Source organism: Sardina pilchardus, chromosome 7, assembly GCF_963854185.1.
Source record: "Sardina pilchardus chromosome 7, fSarPil1.1, whole genome shotgun sequence".
Classification (NCBI taxonomy): Eukaryota; Metazoa; Chordata; class Actinopteri; order Clupeiformes; family Clupeidae; genus Sardina; species Sardina pilchardus.
This window is the reverse complement of record NC_085000.1, coordinates 18,372,237-18,398,402: the sequence shown is the minus strand read 5'-3', so window position 1 is coordinate 18,398,402 and position 26,166 is coordinate 18,372,237. Positions and strand designations below refer to the sequence as shown.

Below are 26,166 nucleotides of genomic sequence, written 5' to 3'. Positions count from 1 at the left end.
ATCAATTTAATTACAATTACTAAAATAAATTTACACAGTGTAGGCCCTATGACATTTTTCATCCATATCAATAACCGGCATGTTGCTATGGCCTAAATAGTGGAGGACTGATGGAGAATACACAGATCATTTTCAGAGTTTTATTTAAACAAAATAATTTGACAAATTATGTGAAATGATTTTATAATTTACTATGCACAACAAAATACAAATATAGGCTATAATATACAGTGTGTGGCTTACAGTCTTTGGTTTTCAAAGAATCCATGACTTAGAACTTCACAAAATAGTTAATTTTGCAAGAACTTCTTCAAAGTGCAGTATACAGGAATGGGTACCAGCAGTTGATCAAACGTTCACTTGACAGCCACTGTCCTGTTTCAAAAAGTCATAGTTTGCCGGAATGTACAGGCCGTTTCTTGAAGCCCAGTTCAACCACCACTTCCCCACATCGACTTCACTTCTGGCGTTGGTATGGGACGCCTCTGTCTTGATAACTGTTTGTGAAGTGGCAATTTCCGCTAATGACCAGATTTTGGGTTTCTGAATACTGTCGGCAACTTTACTGTCCTTGATGACTTCGACAGGACCTTGTTCACCTTCAACAAAGCCGTCAACTGAATTGTCATTGTCTTTAGGTTGTTCAACAGTTTGGGGTAATCGCTCGTTGTTTACAGGCCGGGACGGACATCCTGCCACTGATTCCCGATATTTCTCCTCTTCGTCTACTGCTTCCAGATCAATTTCATCTTCATCCTCGGAGACTGAAGAGGCATCTTTCTGCATCAAACTCTCCTCCTCACTTTCACCCTCCTCCTCTTCGTCTGATTTACCTTTGGAGGCCCAGCTTACACGATTTTCTTTCTTCAAGCGCCTCCGGGCGTTGGCGAACCACGTAGACACTTGAGTTAAACTCATTTTGGAGACTATGGCAAGCATGATCTTCTCACCTTTCGTAGGGTATGGGTTCTTCAGATGCTCGTTTAGCCATGCCTTAAGAGCGCTTGTGCTCTCCCGGCTGGCCACTTTGTTAGTCCTGCATGGGTCATCTTGAACCATTGTGTGATATGGCGAATAAAATGAACCACGATTTAGAACTGTATGATGGTATGGTGAGGCAGCCTTCAGGTCAAATGAGTTCACCTGTAAGTACACGGAACAGAACAACATTATTAACGACTTGCCTGATTTTTATATCATAGTGCAACACGTCTCCACCACACTGAAGTAAAACTACACATATTAGTTGTTAGATAAAGGCTACAATGTCCAAAAAGCAAAAACATACTAGCCTAAACAGTTCTATGTTGAAAGAGCACTATAACTCTAAACATAGTCTCTGAGTGCTTACCATGCGTCGCGCTTGAGGATATGGAATAAAGTTATATCCTGGTAGTCCAGAATACGACAAGGGCAGTCCATGTAAGGCGTTCATGTGAGAGGGCAATTGTTGTGGACTAGGTGGAGACCCTATCTGATATCCTTGCATTGTGATGCTTCTTTCCAAGAAGAAGTTACCAAGTCCCATTTGAGAGGCAGGCATCATTAGTCCCGGCAGGCAAGTAGGTACACCATCAATTTGCTGGATGGTTTTATAGGCAACACGCCCGTCATGGGCGGTGCCAACTATGGTGATTGACGGTTGCATAGAATGAGCTTGCTTTCACGCAATCCAAATCCCTTCAAAGGGGAACCTCTGCTGTTCCTTTTAACGCTTTCTCAAAGTCGCATGATACTTATCTCAGCGCAGTTTCCATTGTGTTTCTAGGGATGTTCGAGATTCATTTAAAATTCACATTTTACTGTAGATAAGGCCGATAACTCGTCCTGCATTTAAATGTCAATCAAAACTCAAGCTCAGAGGGACATCACAACATCAACTGAATTAACTTAGGCTAATATGTTAGACTAAATATTTAGGGTTCAATCAAACATATTATTGAATTAAATTGCATAGGCCTGTATGTGCATACTTATTCTTCTTCAAAATAGTTAGTATCTCCTTCTGAAAGATTGCCTAATTTGCCGTTTGTAGGGGGGAAACATTGTATTTGTCGCAGAATTGACCACATAGACTAGGCTACCTAACCACTGCTTTGGCTGATTAGATAGCGTAGTTTAGTCCGTAGCCTATGCTTGAAATTAAGTCTAGTCCATGTTTATTAGTATTATTATTATTATACATGTTTGTTGCTTCTGTACTCCATGTCAATTGAAACGAAATGTTATTATGAAATTCGATATTTCCATGGGCAAATTTTAAAGCGCAAATTTGATGCTCAATTCAACTAGGCCTACACATTCGAATAAGACACTGAGGAAGGTAGAAAAGGTATTTGCTCAGCTTTCTAACGTCTAACTGTTTGTTGTTTCATCTTAGAATTTGCTATAGGCCTATAGGATAATATGCTGTGATCACACACCTCACCATGAAAGCAGTACCACACGGACTGACATTGTAAATGTTGAAGCACAGTGACTGCAGAGTGATTAAAGTGATTACCATCAATAGACAAAAGATGTTAAGTCCCTTAGAAGATGCAGTTTACACTCAAAGCCCCCGCACATAAGCGCTGATATGAGTGCGCCAAAACTGTCTGTCACTTACACGGCACTGTGCGGCACTGGCTAATATGGGACCGAACCGTAATCTACACGGCGGGGTCGAAAGGGTTCGGTGATGATGAGTAGGGTTGTGTTGAAAACAATGGAAATAATGCCACGGAAAAGGCAGAGCGCGCTCTCGTTTTTAAGTGTCCAATTTGGAACGTTATATTGTTGCCTGTTGGAAAACAGTTAAAATATAGCAGTCTTTAACATTGGATGGCTAAAAAGTGAAATACTAGGCATGCTGATTCATTCCTCACATATAACACGATCAATCATCATGGTTGTGTGAAAACTAGCAACATGAAACCTGTAGCTCGAGCTTTTGTGATTTTAATGTCATTCAACAATACCAAACTGCCTGACCGCAGTCTACGCCCCTGCCAGCGGAATTCGTTTGGTTACGGGCCAGGCGCTGCATTGAGCAAATTAAGGACATTTAGGCAAAACAGGTGTTTCCTAATGTATATGATAATGGCGACACAAGTGATGCAAATTTGGTGAGACCTCGTATTGTTCAAGATAGATTGATTGGATTAGAATTCTTCCGAATTCTGCCCATTCCAATACGGTACATAGGCCTAAAAATGTGCATGTTCGGAGGATATATAGTGTCTCTCCTTAAGTGAGGAAGAACCCGCCAAATTATCAGCTCCTGTGACATAGTAAATAGCACTGATAGTGGATTGAATGCAGATAGCCTACCATTTCGTCCATCAAAAGAGTAGTTCGTCTATAGGCTAATCTCTGCATATTGAATAAGTGGCCTATAGTTTCTGTGCCATGAGCAACATAATGTAGGCCTAACTCTTAGTTTGGGCTATTCTTAAACACACCTTGAAACCTCCTATAGGTTAAGTGCGATAAAACAGGATAGCCAGGCGAGCACTAATGAATCCGTGATGACAATTGACGGAGGTGTCACTTCATTAGGCAGTTATCGTCTACCTAAACAGCAACAAAAGGACCGAGCTTGTCACAGGGATGGCTGTGGTAGGTCTAATTGGGTGTGTTAGACATGGGGTGGAGATGAACCCATTCACACCTTCACACCTTTCTTGTGTTAGTTTTCCTTGTTGCAACAGCCCTTGATACATTTTATTCAAGAGAGGATGACAGAACAGATTATATTGCCCAAATAATTTAGCATCATATGAAATAGTGACAAGGTAGTTGATGAAAATCTAGAACTTGTTTTATTTTTTATTTTTTTGCTTGTGTCTCAGCACTTTGAAATACACATCATTTGATTGATCAGAATTGAAACAGATTTAAAGATTTAAGCCACCATGATCGGGGTCCAAACAAATGCAGAACATTGTTTATTAACCATAGTTTCCCCAGGGCTCCCTCTTATAAAGAGATTTGAGTATCTCAATGGGACATCACCTGGTAAAATAAAGGATAAATAAAATAAAAATGAGATTTAAACTTTTATGCTGAATTGGATAACAGCATGTTCTGATTCTGAATAAATAATGCTCAGCCTCCCCACTCTGCCGTATAGGGCGTATATCTGAGTAAGAGTGCATTTCTATGTCAATTTATGTGTGAGTTTATGTGTGTGGATTTTGGTCTTCTGGCCAACATTGCACACTATGGAAAGAGTGGGGGGTTCTTTTTAACCAAATCCTAACCTAACCTAACCAAGTCCTATTCCTATTTCTACAGAATGTTTTCCAGTGATTTTCTCTGTCACACTTTTAACACAAAAAGTGGTGTTTTGCACTGATGGTGATTGGAAAGATATCTTTGTGATGTAGATTCTGAAATGTCCTGCTCTGTTGGAATTATATGTGTTCATAGATGCTTTTATGTTGAATTTGTCAGTGAATGCAAAAGTGTGTGTGTGTGTGTGTGTGTGTGTGTGTGTGTGTGTGTGTGTGTCCGTCCGTGCTTGCGCGTGCATGTGTGTATGTGTGTGAGACATGCTCACCTGCATGGTCTCTGAAATTAGCCTTGACTATCAATATCAGGGTCATGGTCGTATCTCTTTGATGTCCCTTTGCTTCATTCGACAACTTAAACATTGCAGACTGCATCAGGGACCTGAATCAAAATGTCAGAGTTTGTGCCATCTATTGCAGGCCATGTGGGATTCTAAAACTAGCAAATTAATTGACCACCTAAAAAGTTAGTGCTAAACATCCTAACACCATCAACTGCCCAGTTAGCAATGTGCAAGTCTGGTATCCACTGGTATCACTGATATTTTGCCATTGTGCAAACCAGACATCATGGTATCTATTGGCATCATGATGTGATATTTTGACAAAGGCTTTTCTTTCATTTTGCTGTGTATTCTGTCCTGGACCACAGCACTGCATAAATATTAGCGTGGGAGGATTGTCTGCCCTTCTCACAACAACATATCAAAACATTATTTGAAGATCATACCATGCTATGAAAACATTCATCAAAGTGGCAAATTGTAACATATTGTTGCTTTACTTGACTTCTTCAAAGGGCAGCAACCTAGTGATGAGCCTACTCATTGATGGAAAAATATAGAACTGATGCTGTGTCTTTGAGTAAGGCTGCATGACAAAGTTCAGTGAATGTGTTCCATCATACATTTGCCCTGTACCTTTAAGTGTTTCGGTTATTCTGCCAGAACACACCACTTTCATCTTAATGTTTCAAAATGGGGTTTACGTTGTAGAGTCACATTAAACATTTAGTTCAAAAGTTTGTTACAGAAAGTATGATGTTTAAGCAGAGAGATTTGGGGGGGGGGGGGGGGGGGGGAGAAATATAACCCCTTAATCTGGGATACAAAGCACAAATTCAGAAGTAATTTCAAAGTTATTACTCCGGTATTATACAGATCAAAACCATCGTGATATGCTGAGATATTGCAATTAAGAACTGAACTGATGAAGTATACTGCATTTTGTTTACTAATGTGCTACCTCTAAGCCTACCTCTTCTCTGTTGTTTGGTATTTGGGACATGACATCTACATTTGGAAGCCATTTGTAAAACAAAAGTGACAAGGAAGCCAGGAGCCATGGGCCCACTGTTTTCAGAACCTAGATAACAAAGCTGGCTGGAGGCTGTGGGGGAGCTGCTCTCATGGAAATGAGCAACCAGGCTGACAATGTAGCTCCTAATCTCTTCAGAGAGAGAGTGTGTATCTGATTTTCATTAAAAACTGCCTGCCATTGACACACTGAACACCCACCCAGAAACACTCACAGGACCTCCCCCCCAACCCCCCCCCACACACACACACACCCCAACCCACCATGACACACACACACACACACACACACACACACACACACACACACACACACACACACACACCAATGTCTAACCACAGGCTTCCCTTACACAGCAAAGGATAGATAGATGGTAACTCCCCCTCAACACACACATACACACAACAGAGGGACTAGGATTAGCAGGGTGGGTATAGGAGGGGTACTTTTTGAAATGATGGGTGGGTGGGGTGGAGGTGGAGGTGGAGGGGGGTAAGGCCTCAAAGCATGGGATTAAAGCTAATATGGCCTCCCCAGGTCCTGATCTCCTCAGAGGGACACTCTGTTTGAGGGCTTGGAGGCGGTCAGATAAGTATCTATTACAAAATCCCCCTCTCAACCCTCCCCCCTCGAACCCCCCCTGAAAAGCAAGGGCACATCTCGGCCTGTCCCTCACTCTTCTGACAACTACAGCCACAAATGCAATGCATTGGCCTCTGTCAGATAAGCTGGTGTTAAGGGCTAAAACTGTATGGAAGTCAATAGGAGACATATTTACTCCATCTGCTGGCCTCAGAAAGAAGAAACCCCCTTCAAGATCAAAGATGAGCTGTGAAAAAAAGAGGAGAAAATGAGGGGATGAAGGGGTGCTTTAGTCTTTTCTCTGTGGCGAAGGCAAACTTCAAGAGCGGTTGAGGCCTCCGCTGTTAAGGGAGAATGTGATGAGGTGTAATCCTGTTAGGTCAGTACCAGAGAGTGACTGCAAAGGATAATACAGGTCTTGTGTTATTTAAACTATTGCCAAGGCCTGGGAAAGAGGCAGGGGTTTCACATATATCTGAGATTATAAACAAAAAAAGGTGCAGCGCTCACAATAAAATGGAAATTATTTCTATTTTTCTTGATCGGCCAGTGTGGCAAATCTTTAGCACAAGGAATTTAAAATTTCTCCTGTGAATGTGGTAAATTTTGGACAAAGCTGGCGAGACATTGCATACGAGCAGGAGAGTCAATCAAAACAATTGATACACCAAGCTGTTCATATCAAAATACTTTTATGCATATTAACATGTAAATGGCCATGTGTAAAAAGCAATATGAGAAGCACATCTGGCAGATAGAAAAATAGAGAAACAAACCCCTTGCAACACGTTTTTTTATCATGTAATATTTTTAGAAGACAAAAACAACAAATTAAGATAAATGTGATAAGACCAAACACTACTCAATGACATCACCAGCAAATGGAAAATTCTGCCAATTGACCTGACTGCCAAGTGCTAACAAAAGTCACTGATGCTACTGAATGGCTCAGCTGATAACATCAGGAGAGCTACTAAGCCTCTGGAACCAATAACAAACTCCTGTTAAGCATACAATGGGACTTCTTGGCATTTAAGCACATCATGTAACACATTGGTTGCGAACCTTCACACTGTAACATCTTGTAGCAGCAAATAAGGTCATAAGGGCCCATAAGAGAATCGTTTTAATGTAATAAAGCCAATAGTGCAATAACTTCAATAATGTAACATTCCTGAACCAATAATGCAATAACTTTTTTGCCAATAATGTAATAACTTAAGTTTCAAATTTAAAATGTCACTATGGCAGTGTACTTAGCTCTTTCAAATAGCTGCTTAAAAACAATCCATACAAACACTCTCTTATTTTTTTTTTCCTTCCTGAGTTTTTGGTCAATGACCAAAACTCCGGGGCTCATGAAACTCGGTGGGCATGTAGCATAACTAGCTTTTTCCGTAAAAAGCGTTTGGTCCCCGGGGACACTTAGCTAAATAACTACTTGAACCATTGTGGTATGATCTCAAGGGCCTGCATCAAGTCCATCATCACTGCTCATTTGTGATTTGCAGTGATTTTAAAATGTAGCCTGTAGTACTGCCCATTTAGACAGTAAAGGGCTCAGTGTGACAGGCAGGCTGCGGCGTGAGTGTCTTAGGAAGAGGGTTTTTTCCATACTCAGTGCTAAGAGAACTGTTGCATCTTGTTCGCAAAAAATACCTATCTCACCTATCTCACTTTCAATTTTGAAACTAGTGTCATACCCTCTCGTTACAGATTGGGCAGGTAATCTGCCGACCGAATGAAGTGGTAGCGGACTATGGGGTTCCAGACTAGTATAAAAGAGATCTAGGTAGGCATGGCCAGGCTTGTATAGTCCTGTGTATAACTTAAACCAGTGGTTCTTAAACTTTTTGTCTGGCAACCCACCAACAAACATGTGCCAAGTCTCGGGACCCCCTTCTCTCCAACCGGCGAAATCTGGTTCCACTTGTGAAAATGTTCTGAGATGGGCATTGGAGGCAGAGGCAGAACATGTCTTCCCTCATGGGTAAGCTATGCCAACACCAACTGCTTTAATGTCAATGGCAGTCTTTGACTATCAAAATTCATTTCACAAGCAGCTGCAAGAGTGTGCGGGTGCTTTTTCATTTTTTTACGGATCTTACGGTGCCTTTACTGTCTGGCCTTCAATAAGGTGATTGTTACATATCAACTGCAGTTATTATATTTGTAGACCTGTTTTTTTTTCTTAAATAATTACTTATTACATTATTGGCAAAAAGTTATTATATTATTGGTTCAGAAATGGTATTACATTACTGGAAAGTTATTACATTATTGGCTTTGTTACACACAGTGAACATTATTATTATTATTATTATTAGACATCACAATTATTGCCCATTACTACGTTATTGGCTGCTACACATCTGGAAAGAAAAGACAGTATGGGTACAAATAAATGTAGCAATGAATGGAAATATTTTTTGTCAAAATTACTTTAGATAATGTTTCTTCACTCTGTTTTACTTCAGTATGTTTATTTACCTCCACTAAAGAAGGCTATGTTTTAGAGTCAGCTTGCTTGTTTGTTTGTCAACAGGATTACACAAAAACTAACAGTTACACTTAATTTTTGGAGGGGTGTACAAGCTATACAGGCCTCATTATATTTTGGAGCAAATCCAAATGTTGATACACAAACTATGTTTAACTTCTTTAGTTGAATGTGAGATTTAAATTGAATTCCAGCAGCTAGCCAGTGTGGGATGATTACCAGAGGAGTTACAGGCTGATCAAAGCCAAACACTTCATCCCTTTCTGAGGCATTTGCAACAGTCTCACTACACATGCAGGCTTTAAGTAAGATCGCAATTATAGTCTTGGTTAGGAATAACCAGAGCCTGCACATAAGGTTGTGTATCATATTAAATTGCTTTGGACAAAAGCATCTGCTAAATACTATAATTATAACCATTGTATGAGAAGTTGTGTACCTTATTATGTATTAAATGGTGCATAAGGAATTGTGTATCATATAGAGTAAAACATAACGTCAATATTGCAACATAACTATGATCATTTGTGTTATGGTATTATAGTAATAATAATGGTATTATTTGTAAGTTTTCTGAATCTAACATGACCTTGCCTTAATATTTGTGAATTCGTCTGAATTGTGGGTTTCTTTCAAATAATAATAATAATAATAATAATAATAATAAAAAGTTCAACCTACTGTATGCCTTTCATTCAGTCTGTTATAAAATCAGATAAATCTCTGATTATCCCATTAACACCCAGTAATCAAAATTAATCCTAATAAATAATTATAATAATTTCTCTTGATAGTGATATATCAGTGTTTCCTCTTGTTACTGTAGACTTAAGAAACACTTCACTTTAGTGACACTTTACCCAGTATCCGCAAAGCATTGTAAACACATTACTAAAAGGCTATAGATGCCTCATTAATGATGTATTTCTTTGTGTTATGTGTATGTATTTATTTTATATGACATTCTTACAATTGATTAATCTATTTATTTTTCTATTAGAGAATATAATTGTTATTTTTTCTCTGGTTTCTTTAAAAAAAAGAATAATAATAATTAAATCTCAATGGGAATATCTTCTTTAAAAAAAATATTTATACATAGCAATGACTGCACGTATAAAGCTTATAATGTATAAACGTTATGGTATAAGCCCTTATGAAGTCTTTTTTTACCTCCAGATAATGAAAAATTAAAAGAAATGACATTTCAAATGTTGTTCATTTATCATATGCTTTTGAAGAAGATATTTGTGACTCATTGTGACCTTCCATAATAACAGTTGCGCAGGGCTTATAATACAAACTCATAATGCTTTAAAAGTGCATTCATCATGATTTAGAACATCTAATAATGTCCGTTATTCTGCATCAGGAATGATTTGAGAGTGAGACTATAAGATATCTAAACATAATAAGTAGACCATATAGCAAAGAAACAATGAAAGTGTTGTGAACGCGAAACGAAACATTCTCTGTGAACGTATGAGGCGACTGTTGTCTGTTGATGTGTCAGAATAAGTCTGTGTTCTAGGGTTTTAATGTGGGCAGTTGATGCTGCATTGTTAGCGGGAGAACTTCCTGGGCCGGAACGCCGGGACCATGAGCTGATGGGGTGTGCTGCTCCTCTCTTCAGGAATAGCGGCGAGTTCTTCCGCTGAGCCCCACTTCTTCTTCGAGTGGAACAACGACACCAACTTCCTGTTCTTGCGCTCACTCACCTGGACCGCATGATACTCCGAGACATCTAGTTTATAAAGAGAGAATCACCGGTCAACCAACTCAGTGGAGACATGCATCTCAGGATGCTAATCAGATAGAACTGGTTACTCGAGCACACTCAGGTAAATAGAGAAATGTGCATTTAGCATTGTAAAAAGATATACGTTTTGTACATGTGTTGCTTTAAAAGAAAGAATAAGAATAATTACACTATGAAGTTATTCATGCAGTGCTATGGTGCAGAGAAGGTGTTTTGTGGTTAAGTGCAAGTAAACGTACGTAGCTCAGAATCCTCCTCTGTTGGGTCTCTTGGGCTGATGTAATAGTAAGCAAAATGTCCACTGTAGTCACGCAGGTTGTCCTTTGCCCCTAGAAGGATAAGGGGACAGCTCATCACATATGGCATATCACATCTAGCATACAGTATCTACCTTAGATGAGAAATGAATAGGTAAAATACAGCAACATACTGTAGGTGTTGGAAAAGCTAATGCTAACTGCAGTTAATTTACCATAGGTTCCTACAAGCAAGTCCATGATGTGTCGATGGCCATGCAGGGCTGCGATGTGAAGAGGCGTGTATCCCTGAGCACAAGCAAAAGGAGAATTAATGCATTGCCGAGTAAAATTCAAATGAAGCTGGAAATGAATGGTGTCTTCATCAGGGAAGGAATAGAACTTGAAAGACTCACCCCCTGTCATTCCACAGCACCAGTTGTAAAGGCACAAGATTAGAGAGAGAGAGAGAGAGAGAGAGAGAGAGAGAGAGAAGAAGAGAGAGAAAGAAAGAGAGAGAGGGAGAGGGCAGAGAGAGAAAGAAAGAGGGAGAGGGGGAGAGAGAGAGATGACAGAACATAAATGAACACAGGTTACAGCAACAAAATCAAGCAGTGAACTCATAATTGACCTGATAATTGTGCAAAATGAACATGCTTTGAGCTGGAAGAGGAGGAGTTATTCTGGGGAAACGTTTAACCTGATGTGTGATGAATGAGCAAATGGTCTTGTAGCAACACAGAGCCAGTCGCCCATTTACACAGCTGCACCTGGTCTTAAACCAATCAACTACCTTGTGACATATAGGAGCTGAGAGACACACATGCAAACACACTCAACTGCATGTCCTATTCATACTGTAGATAAGGGATAGATAGATAGATACTGTAGGTAGATAGGTAGATGGATAGATAGATAGATAGATAGATAGATAGATAGATAGATCCAAGTGTCTGTGTGTGTGTGTGTGTGTGTGTGTGTGTGTGTGTGTTACCACCAACCCATTCTCATGTCACAGGATGTACTTACATGCTGAAAAACAACAACAACAACACAAAACATTTTAGATCCCATGAATCATGTTTTAAGAAATGCAGTAGGTGTAAGAAGTGCAAAACATCACAAAAGTACATGAATCACTGAAGTAATTAAATGTGAAAATTGCTAATCTCAAAGACTTTAATTATTTTAATAAACCAACCTCACACATACACACGCATACATATAAACAAGCATGCGTGCGCGCGTGTGCACACACACACACACACACACACACACACAAATATGAACCTGCAGACCTCATCTATAAGATATGACTAGACTTGCTGTAACATATACAACACGTCCCAAGTTCATTTCAACACTTTTCAAGTTCACTGCAGCACTAACATGCCAGGGATAATGGCCTCCAAAGTACCCAATTTACAGAATTAATGGGTAAATCAGAAATTGGTGTTTATTCTCTTAACAAGCGAATCAGAATTGTGATCTGTAGAATTCTGAAAAATTGTCTGGAATTGTCTGATTGAAATTTCATCTGTGTGTAAATTTAGGAGTAATTTGTCACAACTGACAAGTGAAAGTATGAGCGATAAGAATTCCCTTGCATCTCCCATAAGAAGAGTATGTGTGTACAGTATGATAGGCCACACTCACAGCTCTGGTGTTGATGTCAGCTCCAGCATTAGCCAAAGCTCTGGTCATGTCTTCCTTGCCATGCTTAGCTGCCCAATGCAGAGCTGTCTAGCCAATTGGGAAGGAGAAAGGTAGATGAGAGCAAAATACCACATACACTGGTACACTTCACACATACACACACACATACACATACTTACATACAGTAAGCCTATGAGTTTGGCCCACAGAAAAGTACACTAAGCCGTGAGGCTCAGGCTCATGTTTCAAAGGCAGGTAGTAGTAAAAGAACAGCATTCTGGCCTGGAGCACCATGTCACACAGGCCTACACTGGGCTGAGATGCATTCTGGACAGATGTGGAGGCTTAAGGCCATTCTCATTGGTCGCGAGGTACAATTGGCCAGCGCTGGGAGTGACCAGCTGTGCACAGAGGGAGAGGGACCGGCCAAGGGGGTGACGGTTTCCTGCCCTCTAATGACAGCCTAATTACAAAACAACAAACCAGTCAGCCCACTCTGGGTGTGTGTGTGTGTGTGTGTGTGTGTGTGTGTGTGTGTGTGTGTGTGTGTGTGTGTGTGTGTGTGTGGTGGGGGGATTAGCGGCCGTCACAGAGGGAAGATTGATGATGTTGGTGTGACCCTGTGTGATGGAAGCCACTCCCAGCAAACGGGCTGTTGTCAGAGCATGTCAACAACACAGGTTGGGAGGGAATAATGTGTGAGGGCCACCACACACACACACACACACACACACACACACACACACACACACACACACACACACACACACACACACACACACACACACACACACACACACACACACACACACACACACACACACACACACACACGCACACACGCACACACACACACACACACACACATAGATTAAACACACCTACATGACCACAAAGTTCTAGACTTACAGTAGCATGGTAACCAACCATGTGTTATATTGGAATAGAACAGACTGGTCTATTCTATAACATCTTTATGTGTAGACTGAATGGCTGCACTCGGCAATTCAAACACAAGACCCGTAATAACCAGAGAAACTACTTAGGGCACAGGACATCTACCCGGTTCATCTAAGTCAAGTCCAGCTGGTTCAAGACGCTGCCATACTGGGCTGTCCTTGACTGACTAACTGATAAGGGAGGAGGTTGTTCTTCTCCACAGTCTGTGCCATTTAATGGACAGATGGTGATGGAATGGCGGTGTGATGGAGTCTACCCACAGTGCGTACACCTCTTTTGTCCCCGCCGCCACACCGCGGAGATGGATTGGCTAGCTGTCTGGCGTGTCTGAGGGACATGCGACCGGCCCCTCCTGGGGTCTGGCTGTGATGGACGAGACAGGGCAGGATGTGGCGTCTCCTGTCCTCGTCCATCGCAGAGCGCCCAGTAGGGTCACCAACCAGCCCCCCCCCCCCCTCTGCAATCCCCCATCCATCTCCATCACCTCTCAACCTGCAGTTGGCATACCTCTCTCTCACTGCCACACTGTCACACAAAGAATTCTACCACGGCGGCATCAACGTAAAACACACATAAACGCCCTCCATCAGATGGACATGAAGATGATTTACTTACAAACTAAGTGCAGGTGAAGACAGGTGAGGGTCGATGAAGGGAAGGGCGGAGAAGAACCATCATACACAGGGGCGACCAACAGAAGGGATGGAGAGACAAAAACAGAGAGCTGTGAGCACATCACATGTGGAAGGCTTTATTGAAATACCACCTCCAACACAATGAATAGCTTAGTGTATTGTACATATTGTATTACCTTGTCTTAACTAACTGCAGCATTCCATTCGCAATGTGTAAAATCCATTTTAGAAGACTGGTCTATTTTTTTTTTAATGTACACGCCACTGTCACATCTGGTGCAGCTACTTACATTGATTATGATGATTATTAACTGCTGCAGCATACGCTTTTCCGAATGGAACACTTCAGTTACGCGCCTAGAGTAAGCTCCCCTGTAAGGCTTTATGTGAAAGTCAGAGGTAAGCCAAGCAAACCAAACAAAAGTGGATCCAGTGTGTCACCTCTACTATAAAGCCAAACTCAGAAGTAAGTCTCTGCCAAGCAAAAGTGGATATATTTATATCTGCCTTACATAACACCACCCCACAATTGCCAAAGCAAATCAATCAAATTAAATTGGAAAACTCTTGGAGGGCACATAAGACAAATTATGGTGTAGAGTAGTTGCACTGGACTCCAGAGATTTGTGTAACCAAAGTGATTCACCAGGTTAAGTGACCTATCTCTGTGATGTATTGGGTCTATCTGTCTCTCTCCTTGTCTGATCCTTAGTGGGAAACAGATGTTGTCACTGGTGTCTCCCAGATGCTGTCACCAGTAAGTTAGATATTCTAATATCAAATGCAGAGGTTAGGATTGCTGTGTACAGCTATGTTGCCTTTTGGTAGGAGTTAACCCTTAGTGACCTGGCTAGAGGGCATGGAAATTGTGTGTGTGTGTGTGTGTGTGTGTGTGTGTGTGTGTGTGTGTGTGTGTGTGTGTGTGTCTCTCTCTCTCTCTCTCTTTCTCTCTCTCTCTCTCTCTCTCTGTCTCTGTGTGTGTGTCTCTCTCTCTCTCTCCCTCTCTCTCTTTCTCTCTTTCTCTCTCTCTCTGTGTGTGTGTGTGTGTGTGTGTGTGTGTGTGTTGGGGGTTAGGAGTTGAGCACATCAAAGCACCTGTGGGAGAGCACCTTCCCCGTTTGCTGTGTCGCTGTGAGATTAGGCCTAAGTGGCTGGGATATGAGCTTAAGTTCCTGCACTTCAATGCCTGCAGGCTTGTGTCTTTACGGAGATGGACCGACACAGAGATAGGGCTTAACAGGGTCTTAGAAGGTGGTCTGACACAGGGAAGTGTGAGAACCTCTGACCTACTGGGTCTGCAGGGGGTGAAGGGAAGCAAACACCAGCCCAGAGCTGTTGAGCGCACACACGGGACAAATAAAGGATTTGGGGCTTGGAGGGATTTGTTTTGTTTTTTTGGGGGGGGTGGAGGGTGGGGGGTGGTGGGGGCACAGTGGCTAAAAGGCTATCGATCATAATCCTCTTGATAGTAGCGCTTTGAAATGCAGGGTTCAGATAGCATTTTTTTTTGCCTTGAGCTGTACCTGATGTTTTCTAGGGAGCAAGAGCATATGTCGTGACACAGTAATACCATGTCAAGGGGAATTTCAAATTGAACTTCCGTCAGCATCACTTTACATGGCTCTAAAGCGTTCCTTTGCTGGATTATGAAAGGTTTTTTTTCCAGCACAACACACAATGTCATTGAAGAGACAACATGCAAATACAAACTTACCCCCTTCAACGAGCACCCAGGAACATCACAGCAGCAGTAGGAAGAAACAGAATCTAGTGAGTCTCAAACACACACAAACTTACACACGCAAACAAAACAGCGCAATGTGTCTGAAATGGGTCTGAAATATTTTATGGAGGTAAATGGAAATTCCTTCAAGATCTTGCTGCACCATCTCAGGCATATAAAAGCAAGCCTGAACCAACTATTACAGGTTCCAGTAACTGTCATGTCTTCCTGTTCTCATGAGGATTTTATCTCGACTCTTCCATTACAGAATAGTAGGTTCATATGCTTCAGCTACACAAAACTGTGTGACTTTTTGTGAAAAACTTACAGAGGTGAAGTCCTGATTTTGAGTGCATATAGGAAAGAGAAAACACACGTTGTCATTTATCTGGGCCAAACCAAGATACCAAAAAATAATGTTAAATAACCAACAAATAATGTTAAATAAAATAATAACATTAAATGAGGTATAAACATCATCACACTTCCACATGCACAAATAATAGCATGAGATATCTATAAGAGCAAAAGTATTTCAGTAGTTATCAGAGGTGGAAAATCCAGTTTCAGCATCCTACCACATGTCTGTGCCAACCATTCATTTAAACTAGCTGATTCTAATTAACACAACTCTTCACCTACTGTAGGTAGAGCAGCTAATTGATGAGATCACCTGTGCTAAGTGCACATAGAACCAATACACAATCTGACCTTTACTCTCTGAAGCTCGAGTTTTCCACCCCTGGTAGTAGTAACCTTGTACACAGGACACTGTCTGAGCCCTTATCTGGATTTACCTTTTTATTTGCCAGCGCAGGCTCCTGCTCAAGCAGCTGTGTGAGGTGGGGCAGCTGGGCACAGGCAGCGGTGTAGAGCCAGTCCTTTTCTACAGGGTCCAGCTGCAATCACACACATGCCAGAACAGAGAAGGTTCTAGAGGAGCACACATCACACACTCCATTTTAAACTTAGTCTTGAAATCTTTCCCCATAATTTCTCCTCACACAGGAAACTTTAGAGGGCTACCGTAACGGTCCAGATCTACTATGAAACGGCTTTGAGATAAAGTGCTTGAACTGCATTTGTCTGAAATGCTAATAATGGGGCTGATGTGTATGGTCTTGAGGCAAGACAAGAGTCAAACTCACCGCCACAGAGTTACCAGCACATTCCTCCTCTTGGTTCAACTCATGGTCTGACTGTACGAAAGAAAAGTGGACCGAATGGAGAAAAGAGGGATGAGTAATGACATATCCTCATAAACATTAGAAAATACTGCTGGTTATAAGAATATTCTGTTCACATGGCAACGTAAATGGTAGTAAAGCACAAATACTTCCATCACTTCAAGGATATCTAGAACTACTTTGGCTGAGTAAAACAGGTATTTTATTTTCTATTCAAAAGCATTTGTATTAAAAATATTTGTATTATTAAAATAATACTTTTGCTCCTAATAGTCTTTCTAAACAAAAGTATCTGCATTCCTAGGAGTAAAGGCTGTGAGCACTGCTGCCACCTCTGCATTGTGGATTGCTCCTGCCATGCACTCAACCACAGCACAAAGTAAAACAGGCTAGTGCCCCCTGCTGGCGGTTGTCAATAGCAAATCTTTATCACTGTAAAACTGCACAGACTCGTGATGGCATAAAATCATCCCATTTTTAGAGACAGAATTTTAAATCATTCTATTTTTGGAGACTGAATATAAATAACAATAATTAAAAAAATGTTTGCAATCACCTTTTGTTATGTGATGTAGCAAGGAACCTATATGTTTGAATGCACAATGTACAACTTCCATAGCATGTGTGTGCGTGTGTGTGTGTGCGTGCGTGCGTGCGTGCGTGCGTGCGTGCGTGCGTGCGTGCGTGCGTGCGTGTCGCATGTGATTACCTTAGACTCCTTCTCCAGCTCATCTTCTCCATCCGTGGGCTCTGGGGTGTCCTCTGAGCTCAGTGTGGACACCTCCCTCAAACTCAACACATCAGCATCTGCTTTCACTTCCTGTTGAAAACAGTTCATAAGCCTTTCATATCTCTCATCTTGATCCAGCCATCCATCCAACGAACATACAGTATGTGCTAAGACTAAGAGACAGAGCCTAGGGGGTTCAACCAGTGATTCGCCCCCTTACATTACGTGATGTTAAATAAAATATTTGGTGACTTTATATTTAGTTTTGTATCATAACAGTGGCACTGTATTTCATATAGTTTAGACATTCCATAATGGCTGGCATGCCACAAAGAAAAACAGATAAGGTCTCCATAGTCATATCATGTGGTCCTATTCTTTGTTTACCTCCAACACTTGTTTTACCATTTAAGAATATGGTTCATCTAGAGTAGTGGTTCTCAAAGTGTGGGGCGGGCGCCACTACTTGGGAATAGAGATATGTCAGGTCAGGTGGAGCACAAGAATATGAGGAAATTCATTTTTTTGCGGTTATCTTTAGTAATGCCTTTCTTTATTGACAAGGAAGATCATAAATTCAAAACAAAATAGCCACACACAACATAGGAGTCATTAAAAGACTGACATATGAACTATAATAGCATCAGCGTACCTAGATGGGAACTGCAAGGTGGAAGAAAAATTATTTGAACATTAGGCCCATCATATAACCAGGTTGATGAGGTCAGGTGGGGCTTGAAAATTCTCCACCTCCAAAGTGGCGAATGACAGAAAATGTTTGAGAACCTCTGATCTAGAGAATTGGCATACCATCTACATTTCAGAGCTGCAGACAAATTAGCTGTAATATTTGCTTCATGGACATCAAATAAAATCAACAGAGAGTTCTGCTTCTTATTGAGCATTGTATTTTAAAATATAGCTAACATAACAGTTAATTACTATTTTCTCAGATGTTATCCTGCAGCTGTATCAACTCAGCCATTATGGTTATGGTTATGGTTATGGTTATAGCCTTTGTTAAATGGGACAAGCTGATGCACACCAATATATTTTATTGTCTATTTGAGTTAGGAACACGGATTTCAACTGCATAATTGATAGCGCACATCCTGAACTTGAACCGGATGCATGTCTTTGCATGTCTATATTTTCTCACCTTCCCTAGCTCGATTTGAGTAAACAATAGCTCCCCTACACCAATTTGCCCTCACCCTTTTTAATGGATCAGTTTTTTAACGGACAGTACAGTTTATCCGAATATACCCTCACACACACACTGTCATCATAACAGCCTTCACACCAGCATGACCACTTCCTTCTTTTCCTAACTCGACGAATGTAAATCTGCTAACCATCAGCACTCGCAACTCACACTGCTGTTGTACCACAGCTGAAGGTACTTCATTCTCTCAAGAAACATTTCAAGATACCAAAATGTGGCTCTATAGGCAAAATCCCACCCAAGCATTGTGTCTTTGCCCACCTAAACAAAGTCAAGAAACATTTTTTTTTTCAGTTGTGCATCTGCAAAGAGTGTAGCCTCAAACCCAGCTTGGATGTATATGACTTGGTGTTGTGTGTAGTGGTAGCTAGCTGATACATAGTTGTGCAGTAGGCCTATGTACTGTATGTGTATTAGGTAACTCTGGCCATTTTTCACATAGATCTGTTTAATCGAATTTATTCCTTCATCAGTACACTGGACTGTGTTGATTAAATGGACAGTGTTTGAGAGCAACAGCTTTTCTCTGCCAACGAGACATACCATAAACTGCAAACGGTCAACAGATCAACTATGCTGACCTGCCTGTTACATCTCATAGCCTAAATACTGTATCGGAGACGCACTCAAAAAGTCACAACTGAACTTGTCAAGCAGTAAGTGGTCTCTGACAATCGTCAAAACATGCCCAGATTGAGCAATTTTGCAGGTCTACCAAATAACCGGTTCCATATTATGTTCCGATTGAATGACTGAAGTTCCCAGAACCTTGAGGTTGGTATGAGGGGGGAGTGTATTGTGTGTGAGAAATCTACAAGTGGATCATCTTCCTGAATCTAAATATTATGATCACAACAAGTCTGGGCAAATTGCTAAGTCAGCACCGGTCAAAGGCTACATTCATTGTTTTGCAAAAATACTTGGCAGTATTTTTAAACTATAAAAATACACACATACAAAATAAGAAACCAATGAAATTGATGGCAAATGACCCTGATGAAGACCCAGTAGGGTCGAAACGTTGCTTGTCAATATGGGTACACACACTGTTGTGATATGCTGGTACACACCGTCTATTACCTTCTATTACTCTGCTAATGCTTGCTTGGAAGGAACGTTCACTGTGACTTTCATAACAACACTTGGCTTTGACTGACTTGAATCCTACGTCACGGCCAAGGAACAGTGAGGACTGAAAGGAAATGATTGATTACATGCTTAATTATGACAAATGTGTGAACCATGAGGCATGCAATTACCCAAGTAAGGACTAGGCCCATAGTTTGTGTCATTATTCACTCAAGGTCCATGTTTTGGGAATTAAAAAATAATAATAATGGCAAAAACCCTATGACAAGAAGAACAGTGACAACTACAAAAGCACTAAGAGAGCGCAGCTACCTCCGCCTGCATATGTTCTTCCTAGCTTGTCATACATTTGAACCTAAACTATTCAGATCGCCACCACGTGGCCATACCATGCCATTACACCGCAAAGCGAAAAACATAAACGCCTCTGGAATCCCAACGGTGATAACAATCACTCCCACAATTTAATAATTTCTTCCTTGGGTCATTTCTGACCTTCCCTGAAAATTTAATTGAAATCCATCCATTACTTTTTTAGTTATCTTGCTAACAAACAGACAGACAAACAAACAAACAGACAGAGACAGACAGATAGACAGACAGACAGACAAACAAACAAACAAACAAACCCCAATGAAAACATCCTTGGCGGAGGTAATTAAGCCAAATGTAGACAGTTATATGCTACTATGGGTGAATTGCCAGAAAGCGGAATTCAAGAGAGAACCCTATTGAGGAATTTTAAAAACATTGAGAGAGACAGAATATGCGGAATGAATCTACAACTGAAGTTGAGGTCAGTATTTTTTCTATCATCACAGGGTGTGTCTGTGTTCTGAAAAGTCATTTCAAAACATAGGCGATATGATGGTACTACTGTTCGCTTCCAGGAAAAGTGTAGCCAAAGGGAAAGTATAGCGATCAGCTGAGTTCATCCAGTAGCTTTGAGCACCGTACAAAGTATGAAATGGGATGTTCCTGATTCTATAAAAAAAAAAGTCAAACTGGCCGCTGACCACACTGCTCCTCCCTCAGGAATATTTGTAATGTTGACAATCTAGCAGAGATTACGCAACAGGGTGACTGACTCAAGTTGCTTAGAAACATGACTCTCTCAACTGCGTGTTTGGACTGTGAGGTCATCTCATGCCATTTTGGTTGGCCACAACTCTGTATTGCCAGTTAATAATCTCAAAAGTCCTTGCTATACCACACAGTAATGGTAAACAAGGTGAGAAAACATGGGGGAATTTACCGCACCGCTCTCTGAAGAGGGTTTGAGAACTTGCAGCTGGAAACAATTCAATGCTCTTGGTCCTGCACTGTGCTCAGAAAACAAACCATAAAAGGATTCATTCAGGTATAACCTGTTCTCCAGTTCAATTGATCCCACAAAAGATTCTGGAAACATCCGCACTAAGTGCCACTATGACACACACAATCCCCTCACCATAGACAAACCTCAACAAATTCATATTTCACTTTATTCACATCCTACAGGGATCTCATTCGCATGAAGCTTTATTTAAATACTCTTGTGAATATGTTATCTTTTGGAGGGAAATTCCAACAAACATCGAACGGAAGTGGCTTGGAATATCTCCATGTTAAAAATGTGTAGTTGTGGTGATAAAGCGGTTAGCGTTGCCACTTATCAGTCTGGGATCAATTGAACTGCATACTAGGAATGAGCCATGTCACATTGTCTATGATATATGACACCGGTACAATTCCTCCCCATGATAAGAATTTTTCATCTCACAATATTAACAATATACTGTTGTTGATGTCATGTTTACATATGAGCCGCACCTGCTCACATGAAGAATAAGAATAGGCATGGCAGAAGGCAGGGAAACCAATTGGCAAGGAGCAAGAGTTCCTCCCTGAACATTCCAAATTAAGTTGTACGTCTTTGAATCAATGTTTGCGTGTTTGCATGTCTGGAGACTTTAAGCTGATCATTTATGGCAAAGAAAATAGGAATAGTACCACTTCCATATTGTGCTTTTATTTCAGCATCACATACTATTAAATTAATCTAGTAGTAAACACTGTCTGTCCCTGTACTGTGAACACTGCCAGTCTTATCAGTTATGTCAGTTATGACCTCTTGCTAGTAAACCACAGTGTTGTCCTGTCCTGTGTGAACTGTTCTGATAAATGAACGTATTTATAAATGCTTCAGGAAATGTACAAAAGCAACTGAGAGAAACCAGAGGTAGGCCAAACAAAACAACTGCCACATTTGCTGGTGCAAACACTGTTGTGCTGTGCTGGCATCTCAACCTCATGATATATGTAAGCCGGTTGCTAGGATGTTGCAGTGGCATAAATAGAGCACAGTCACAGTATTTGTCATCTTGGTGAAAATTCATGTTTAATTCTATATAGATGCTGATACTATTCCATGTTTGAACAGCCAGCCCCTGGGACTGAAAGCTTTGTGTGTGAGAGAGTGGGCTATATCTGTATAGCAGAGGTTATTTTTTCCCCGGGTTTGTTGGTTGATTTGTTTGTCTGTCTTTCTGCTTGTTTGTTTGTTTGTTTGTTTGTTTGCAAGGTAACTCAAAAAGTTATGGATGGATTTCGACAGAATTTTCAGGGAAAGTCTGCAATGACCCAAAGAAAAAAACGATTACATTTTGGGAGTGATCAGTATTACCGTCTGGATCCAGGAAACGTTTTTTGCTTGGTGTTTCCGCTTTCGATTTTTTATGTTTTCGCTTGGCGGAGGTCTGCGCTCTCGGCGTGCTTTTCTAGATTTATTCTTCGATCATTGTTCCAGTAAAAATCAGACAGACGAGCTCTCCTCACCTGATCAGCGAGTCGACTCAGAGCCTCTGTGATGGTGATAGTCGGCCCTTCCCCGACCACTGGTCTAGATCGCCCTTTCTCCCTCTCCCTCTCCCCCTCGGATTCTGAGCAGCTGCCCTCCACATCTGTGCCCAGACTCATGGGCTGGTCCTCCTGAGAGAGAAGAATAGCTGGGGACCCAGCTCCCTCAGACGGGACAGATGTGCAAGCAGGCGACATCTGATCACTTCTTTCTCTGTCCTGCAACTGCTGTCGGTAGCGCTTCTTCAAAACCAGGTATTTCTCCCCCTGTGGGCAAACAACAGGTTGTGAGAGTCCAGCAGTATTCATGCACATGCACAAGGGCAGAATGGGGCACATTTCTCTCTCTGTGAGAGATGATACATAAGGGATAATCAACGACGCACCGTGCGTTTTATAGGAAAATAATGCTCCGCAGGCGGAGGGGCCTTTACACTTTGATTAGTTGTTGCCTGCGCCACTCGGCCTCCGGCCTCGTGGCTACGGCCGAACACCCGTGGGAATATCCAGCAACAACCCACTCCCACTCATGCTATATTGCTTAAATATTTGGACAGATGATGAATAGACCACAGATAGTAAAGTGGTGACCCAGTGATCGACCAAGTAGGAAGGAGAGAGAAATAGAGAGGAGTGATTTTGGAGTCACAGCTACAAGAAGCTAAATTGTCTCATCCATCTGACGCCATGACATTTGTTCATGTTAGCAGAAAGAAAAATATTTGATTCCATTGTTCTTGTGGTAGCTACTTACATTCTCTGACTTCACCACTGCAATTCGGTCGATGATGGCTTTGAACTCCTCCCTGTATTTGGCTAGAGAAAAATACTTTGGCCATCAAAATATGTCTCACCAGAACACGAACTCTTAGCACATCATCAATAAATATGAAGCTCTAAAAATATTTTCTAGACCACTTTTCAGTCATATTTATCATTTAAGCAATAATTAGGTAAACATTTTGTTCTTTGCCAGGTCTGAATGTCACACCAAAACATGGCCTCTTAAGGCCAATTTACACCAAAGATTCACGACGAGGCGAGTTGCAACACTCTATAAACCAGCAACTTGCTGCACCATGTGTTATAAAAACAAACTGGGGATTCACACCAGTGCAACAACTCACAGTCACAACATCACCAATATTTTGATAACAGACAGATATGAACTCACTGATAAGCCAACTGTCTGTAAATATGCATTTCTTTTTGTAACTTTATTTGCATAGCCGTTCTGACTTATGTTGTGCAGACACTGGTGGGTTAATAAGTATTTCTCTGCCTCTCCTTTGGCAAAAACGTTGGGGGTTTGGACTCGCAGCAGGCCCTGAAAAGCTCCTCAGATAACCAAAAAATGAGAGGGGTGTGGCTCAGTCATTCCTTAGAGACCACAAATGTATACAACTGAGTAAACTCATGTACGCAGCTAAACACAAACCCCCCAGTGAACCCAAACACACACATGGACATTGTACACAAGAAACACAGTCTCCTCCAATCCAGTCCACCCACAGACTATACGCAGAGTTAATGCAGCTTCAGCTTCGACCAAGTCTCTGATATTGACCACATTCCACTAAGATTAAACACCACTAGTCCACTGTTCAAAGGAAAAACTATTGATCTCTTTAAAGACACATATAAAGACCATGATTCATATTATCCATGCAGTTTTCAGCCAAATACTGAAACATAGTACTAATGGATATTAGTACTAAGGGCATCAGTGGATCTGGGTTGTATTTATGCAGCCCAAACGCAATTCAGACCTTTCCTGTTTCCTGTAATGGTCACAAACTGACAAACTCATGGGCCGCTAACAACAGGATGCCTGAGGGAAGCAGACACTTGCACAAATGGCCACAGGAATTTGTATAGTTAGTGGACGTCTACTGTGATCCGTAACTAATCTAAGTGGCAGTACTGCTCAGATATTGAGTAGAACAGACCATTTGAATGTCCTCCCCCTGTACATCCCACAAACGCAAGTGAAATTAACAAAGGCGTAATGACATGATTAAATGTCGGAGACACATGCTTTTATACAGCGCTTTAAATAGATGGGGATGATTATGATTTGAAAGCCGTGTCAGATGGTGTTTGTGGACAGGGGCTTTTCAAACCTCTGTGCACCACTGCCAAGAGCATCTGGCCAGAGCATTGACCTCTCACTTCAAGGTCAGGCTGGATTACCACTTAAGGTACTTTGTTTAAACATGTCAGTGTTTCTCTTATAATCAGTATAATTATCTCATAATTATGCTGGAGCTACAAATTCATCAGTCAAATCTCTCTCTCTCTCTCTCTCTCTCTCTCTCTGTGTTTATTCAAACACACGTGAAAATTATCTGATTAAAGAATCGTTAACAAAATTAAAAAATGGTTAATGGAACATATGAAGGGGCTATAGAGAGGAAGACAATAATAAAATCTCTCAAAGGACTTTCACCAACTGATCCAATGATCAAGGACATGTCATTACATCTGGCATAGAGTTGCCTGGCATGTAGTTGGTCTAACCATGCCTGGATGGATGTCAGATGAGGAGGCTACCGAGGCACTCCCAACAGCGCACAACCAAGGAAAGGAAATGACAGAATTCCAAACGTAACTATAACTGTTCACAGAGGCAGTCTAATGTAAGCCAGATGTTAATCAGAGCTGAAAACGTTTGGATGTATCTTTCAGACATGGCGCCAGAAACATAAAAAACATGGTGAAAGCAGATTATAACTTTGAAAACATATTTAACAGGTATAATTAGAGACCGAAAAACATAGTCTCTTAGATCGAGGAATGCTGACAATAGCCGAAAGTGTTCACGCCGTACCCATGCTGCTGGCAAAACATGACATATTTCGTATGATGTTGAACAAAGGCTACACATACATGGCTAAGGTTACTTACCGCGGAGTTGTAAGTCGTTATGGTTTATGAAGGGTTTGTATTTTTTCGAAATATCTGCATTTTTAACTTTGCCACCTAAAGAATAAATGTAGTTCAATAGCGTCTCCTCACTGACGTCTCCCATTTTATCAAAGAAATATTAGTGCCTTACTGTGAATAAAATGAAAATTCCTTAAGACACTAAGATATTGTAGGCCTAGCCCAAGATTTGACATATCCTACATAGTGCTTTTCAGTTAATTAATATAGCCTATTCAGCGTCTAACTTCCTCCACCCAAATCCGGCGAGCGCACCTCCTACATTTTAACCCTTTACAGGCGTTTTTAGAAAAGAGACCTTTGACCCTACTGAACGGCAATTGTGGACAACACGAGAACTTGACTTCTTGAATGTCATAATTGACTTACAGATCTGAAATATACTATTGCAAGACCCCAATCACTGTGAGGAAGAAAAACTATTTTCCAGGATAAACCATGAAATAACAATTCTAGAGTAGCCTATGTATGAATTCAAGGGTAATTAAGATATTGGATACCAAATGAAA

At 41.1% G+C, this 26,166-nt stretch overlaps 2 protein-coding genes across 2 annotated transcripts; both read right to left on the bottom strand.

Moving 5' to 3' along the window:
* Nucleotides 1-226: 226 nt before the first annotated feature.
* irx7 (iroquois homeobox 7) lies at nt 227-1,543 on the bottom strand. Its single transcript, XM_062541050.1, has 2 exons — nt 1,352-1,543; nt 227-1,143 (listed from the first exon to the last, which is right to left on the bottom strand). Exons 1-2 carry the CDS (start codon nt 1,541-1,543, stop codon nt 349-351), a joined length of 987 nt encoding a protein of 328 aa, XP_062397034.1. The 3' UTR covers nt 227-348.
* Nucleotides 1,544-6,848: 5,305 nt separating this feature from the next.
* On the bottom strand, nt 6,849-25,876 carry LOC134087509 (ankyrin repeat domain-containing protein SOWAHA). Its single transcript, XM_062541047.1, has 12 exons — nt 25,619-25,876; nt 23,466-23,527; nt 22,691-22,978; nt 17,539-17,649; nt 16,791-16,841; nt 16,440-16,541; nt 15,971-15,982; nt 15,709-15,711; nt 12,319-12,411; nt 10,905-10,977; nt 10,672-10,761; nt 6,849-10,417 (listed from the first exon to the last, which is right to left on the bottom strand). Exons 1-12 carry the CDS (start codon nt 25,740-25,742, stop codon nt 10,236-10,238), a joined length of 1,191 nt encoding a protein of 396 aa, XP_062397031.1. The 5' UTR covers nt 25,743-25,876; the 3' UTR covers nt 6,849-10,235.
* Nucleotides 25,877-26,166: the final 290 nt, after the last annotated feature.

Excerpts from the sequence above, each read along its gene's own strand:
- LOC134087509 (XM_062541047.1), bottom strand. The coding sequence starts at position 25,742 with ATGGGAGACGTCAGTGAGGAGACGCTATTGAACTACATTTATTCTTTA. Across the intron at positions 22,979-23,465 it reads CAGTGGTGAAGTCAGAGAAT|GGGGAGAAATACCTGGTTTT; the intron begins GTAAGTAGCTAC and ends GTTTGCCCACAG. Across the intron at positions 10,762-10,904 it reads CTTGCTTGTAGGAACCTATG|GGGCAAAGGACAACCTGCGT; the intron begins GTAAATTAACTG and ends TTATCCTTCTAG.
- irx7 (XM_062541050.1), bottom strand. The coding sequence starts at position 1,543 with ATGCCTGCCTCTCAAATGGGACTTGGTAACTTCTTCTTGGAAAGAAGC. Across the intron at positions 1,144-1,351 it reads ATCCTCAAGCGCGACGCATG|GTGAACTCATTTGACCTGAA; the intron begins GTAAGCACTCAG and ends GTGTACTTACAG.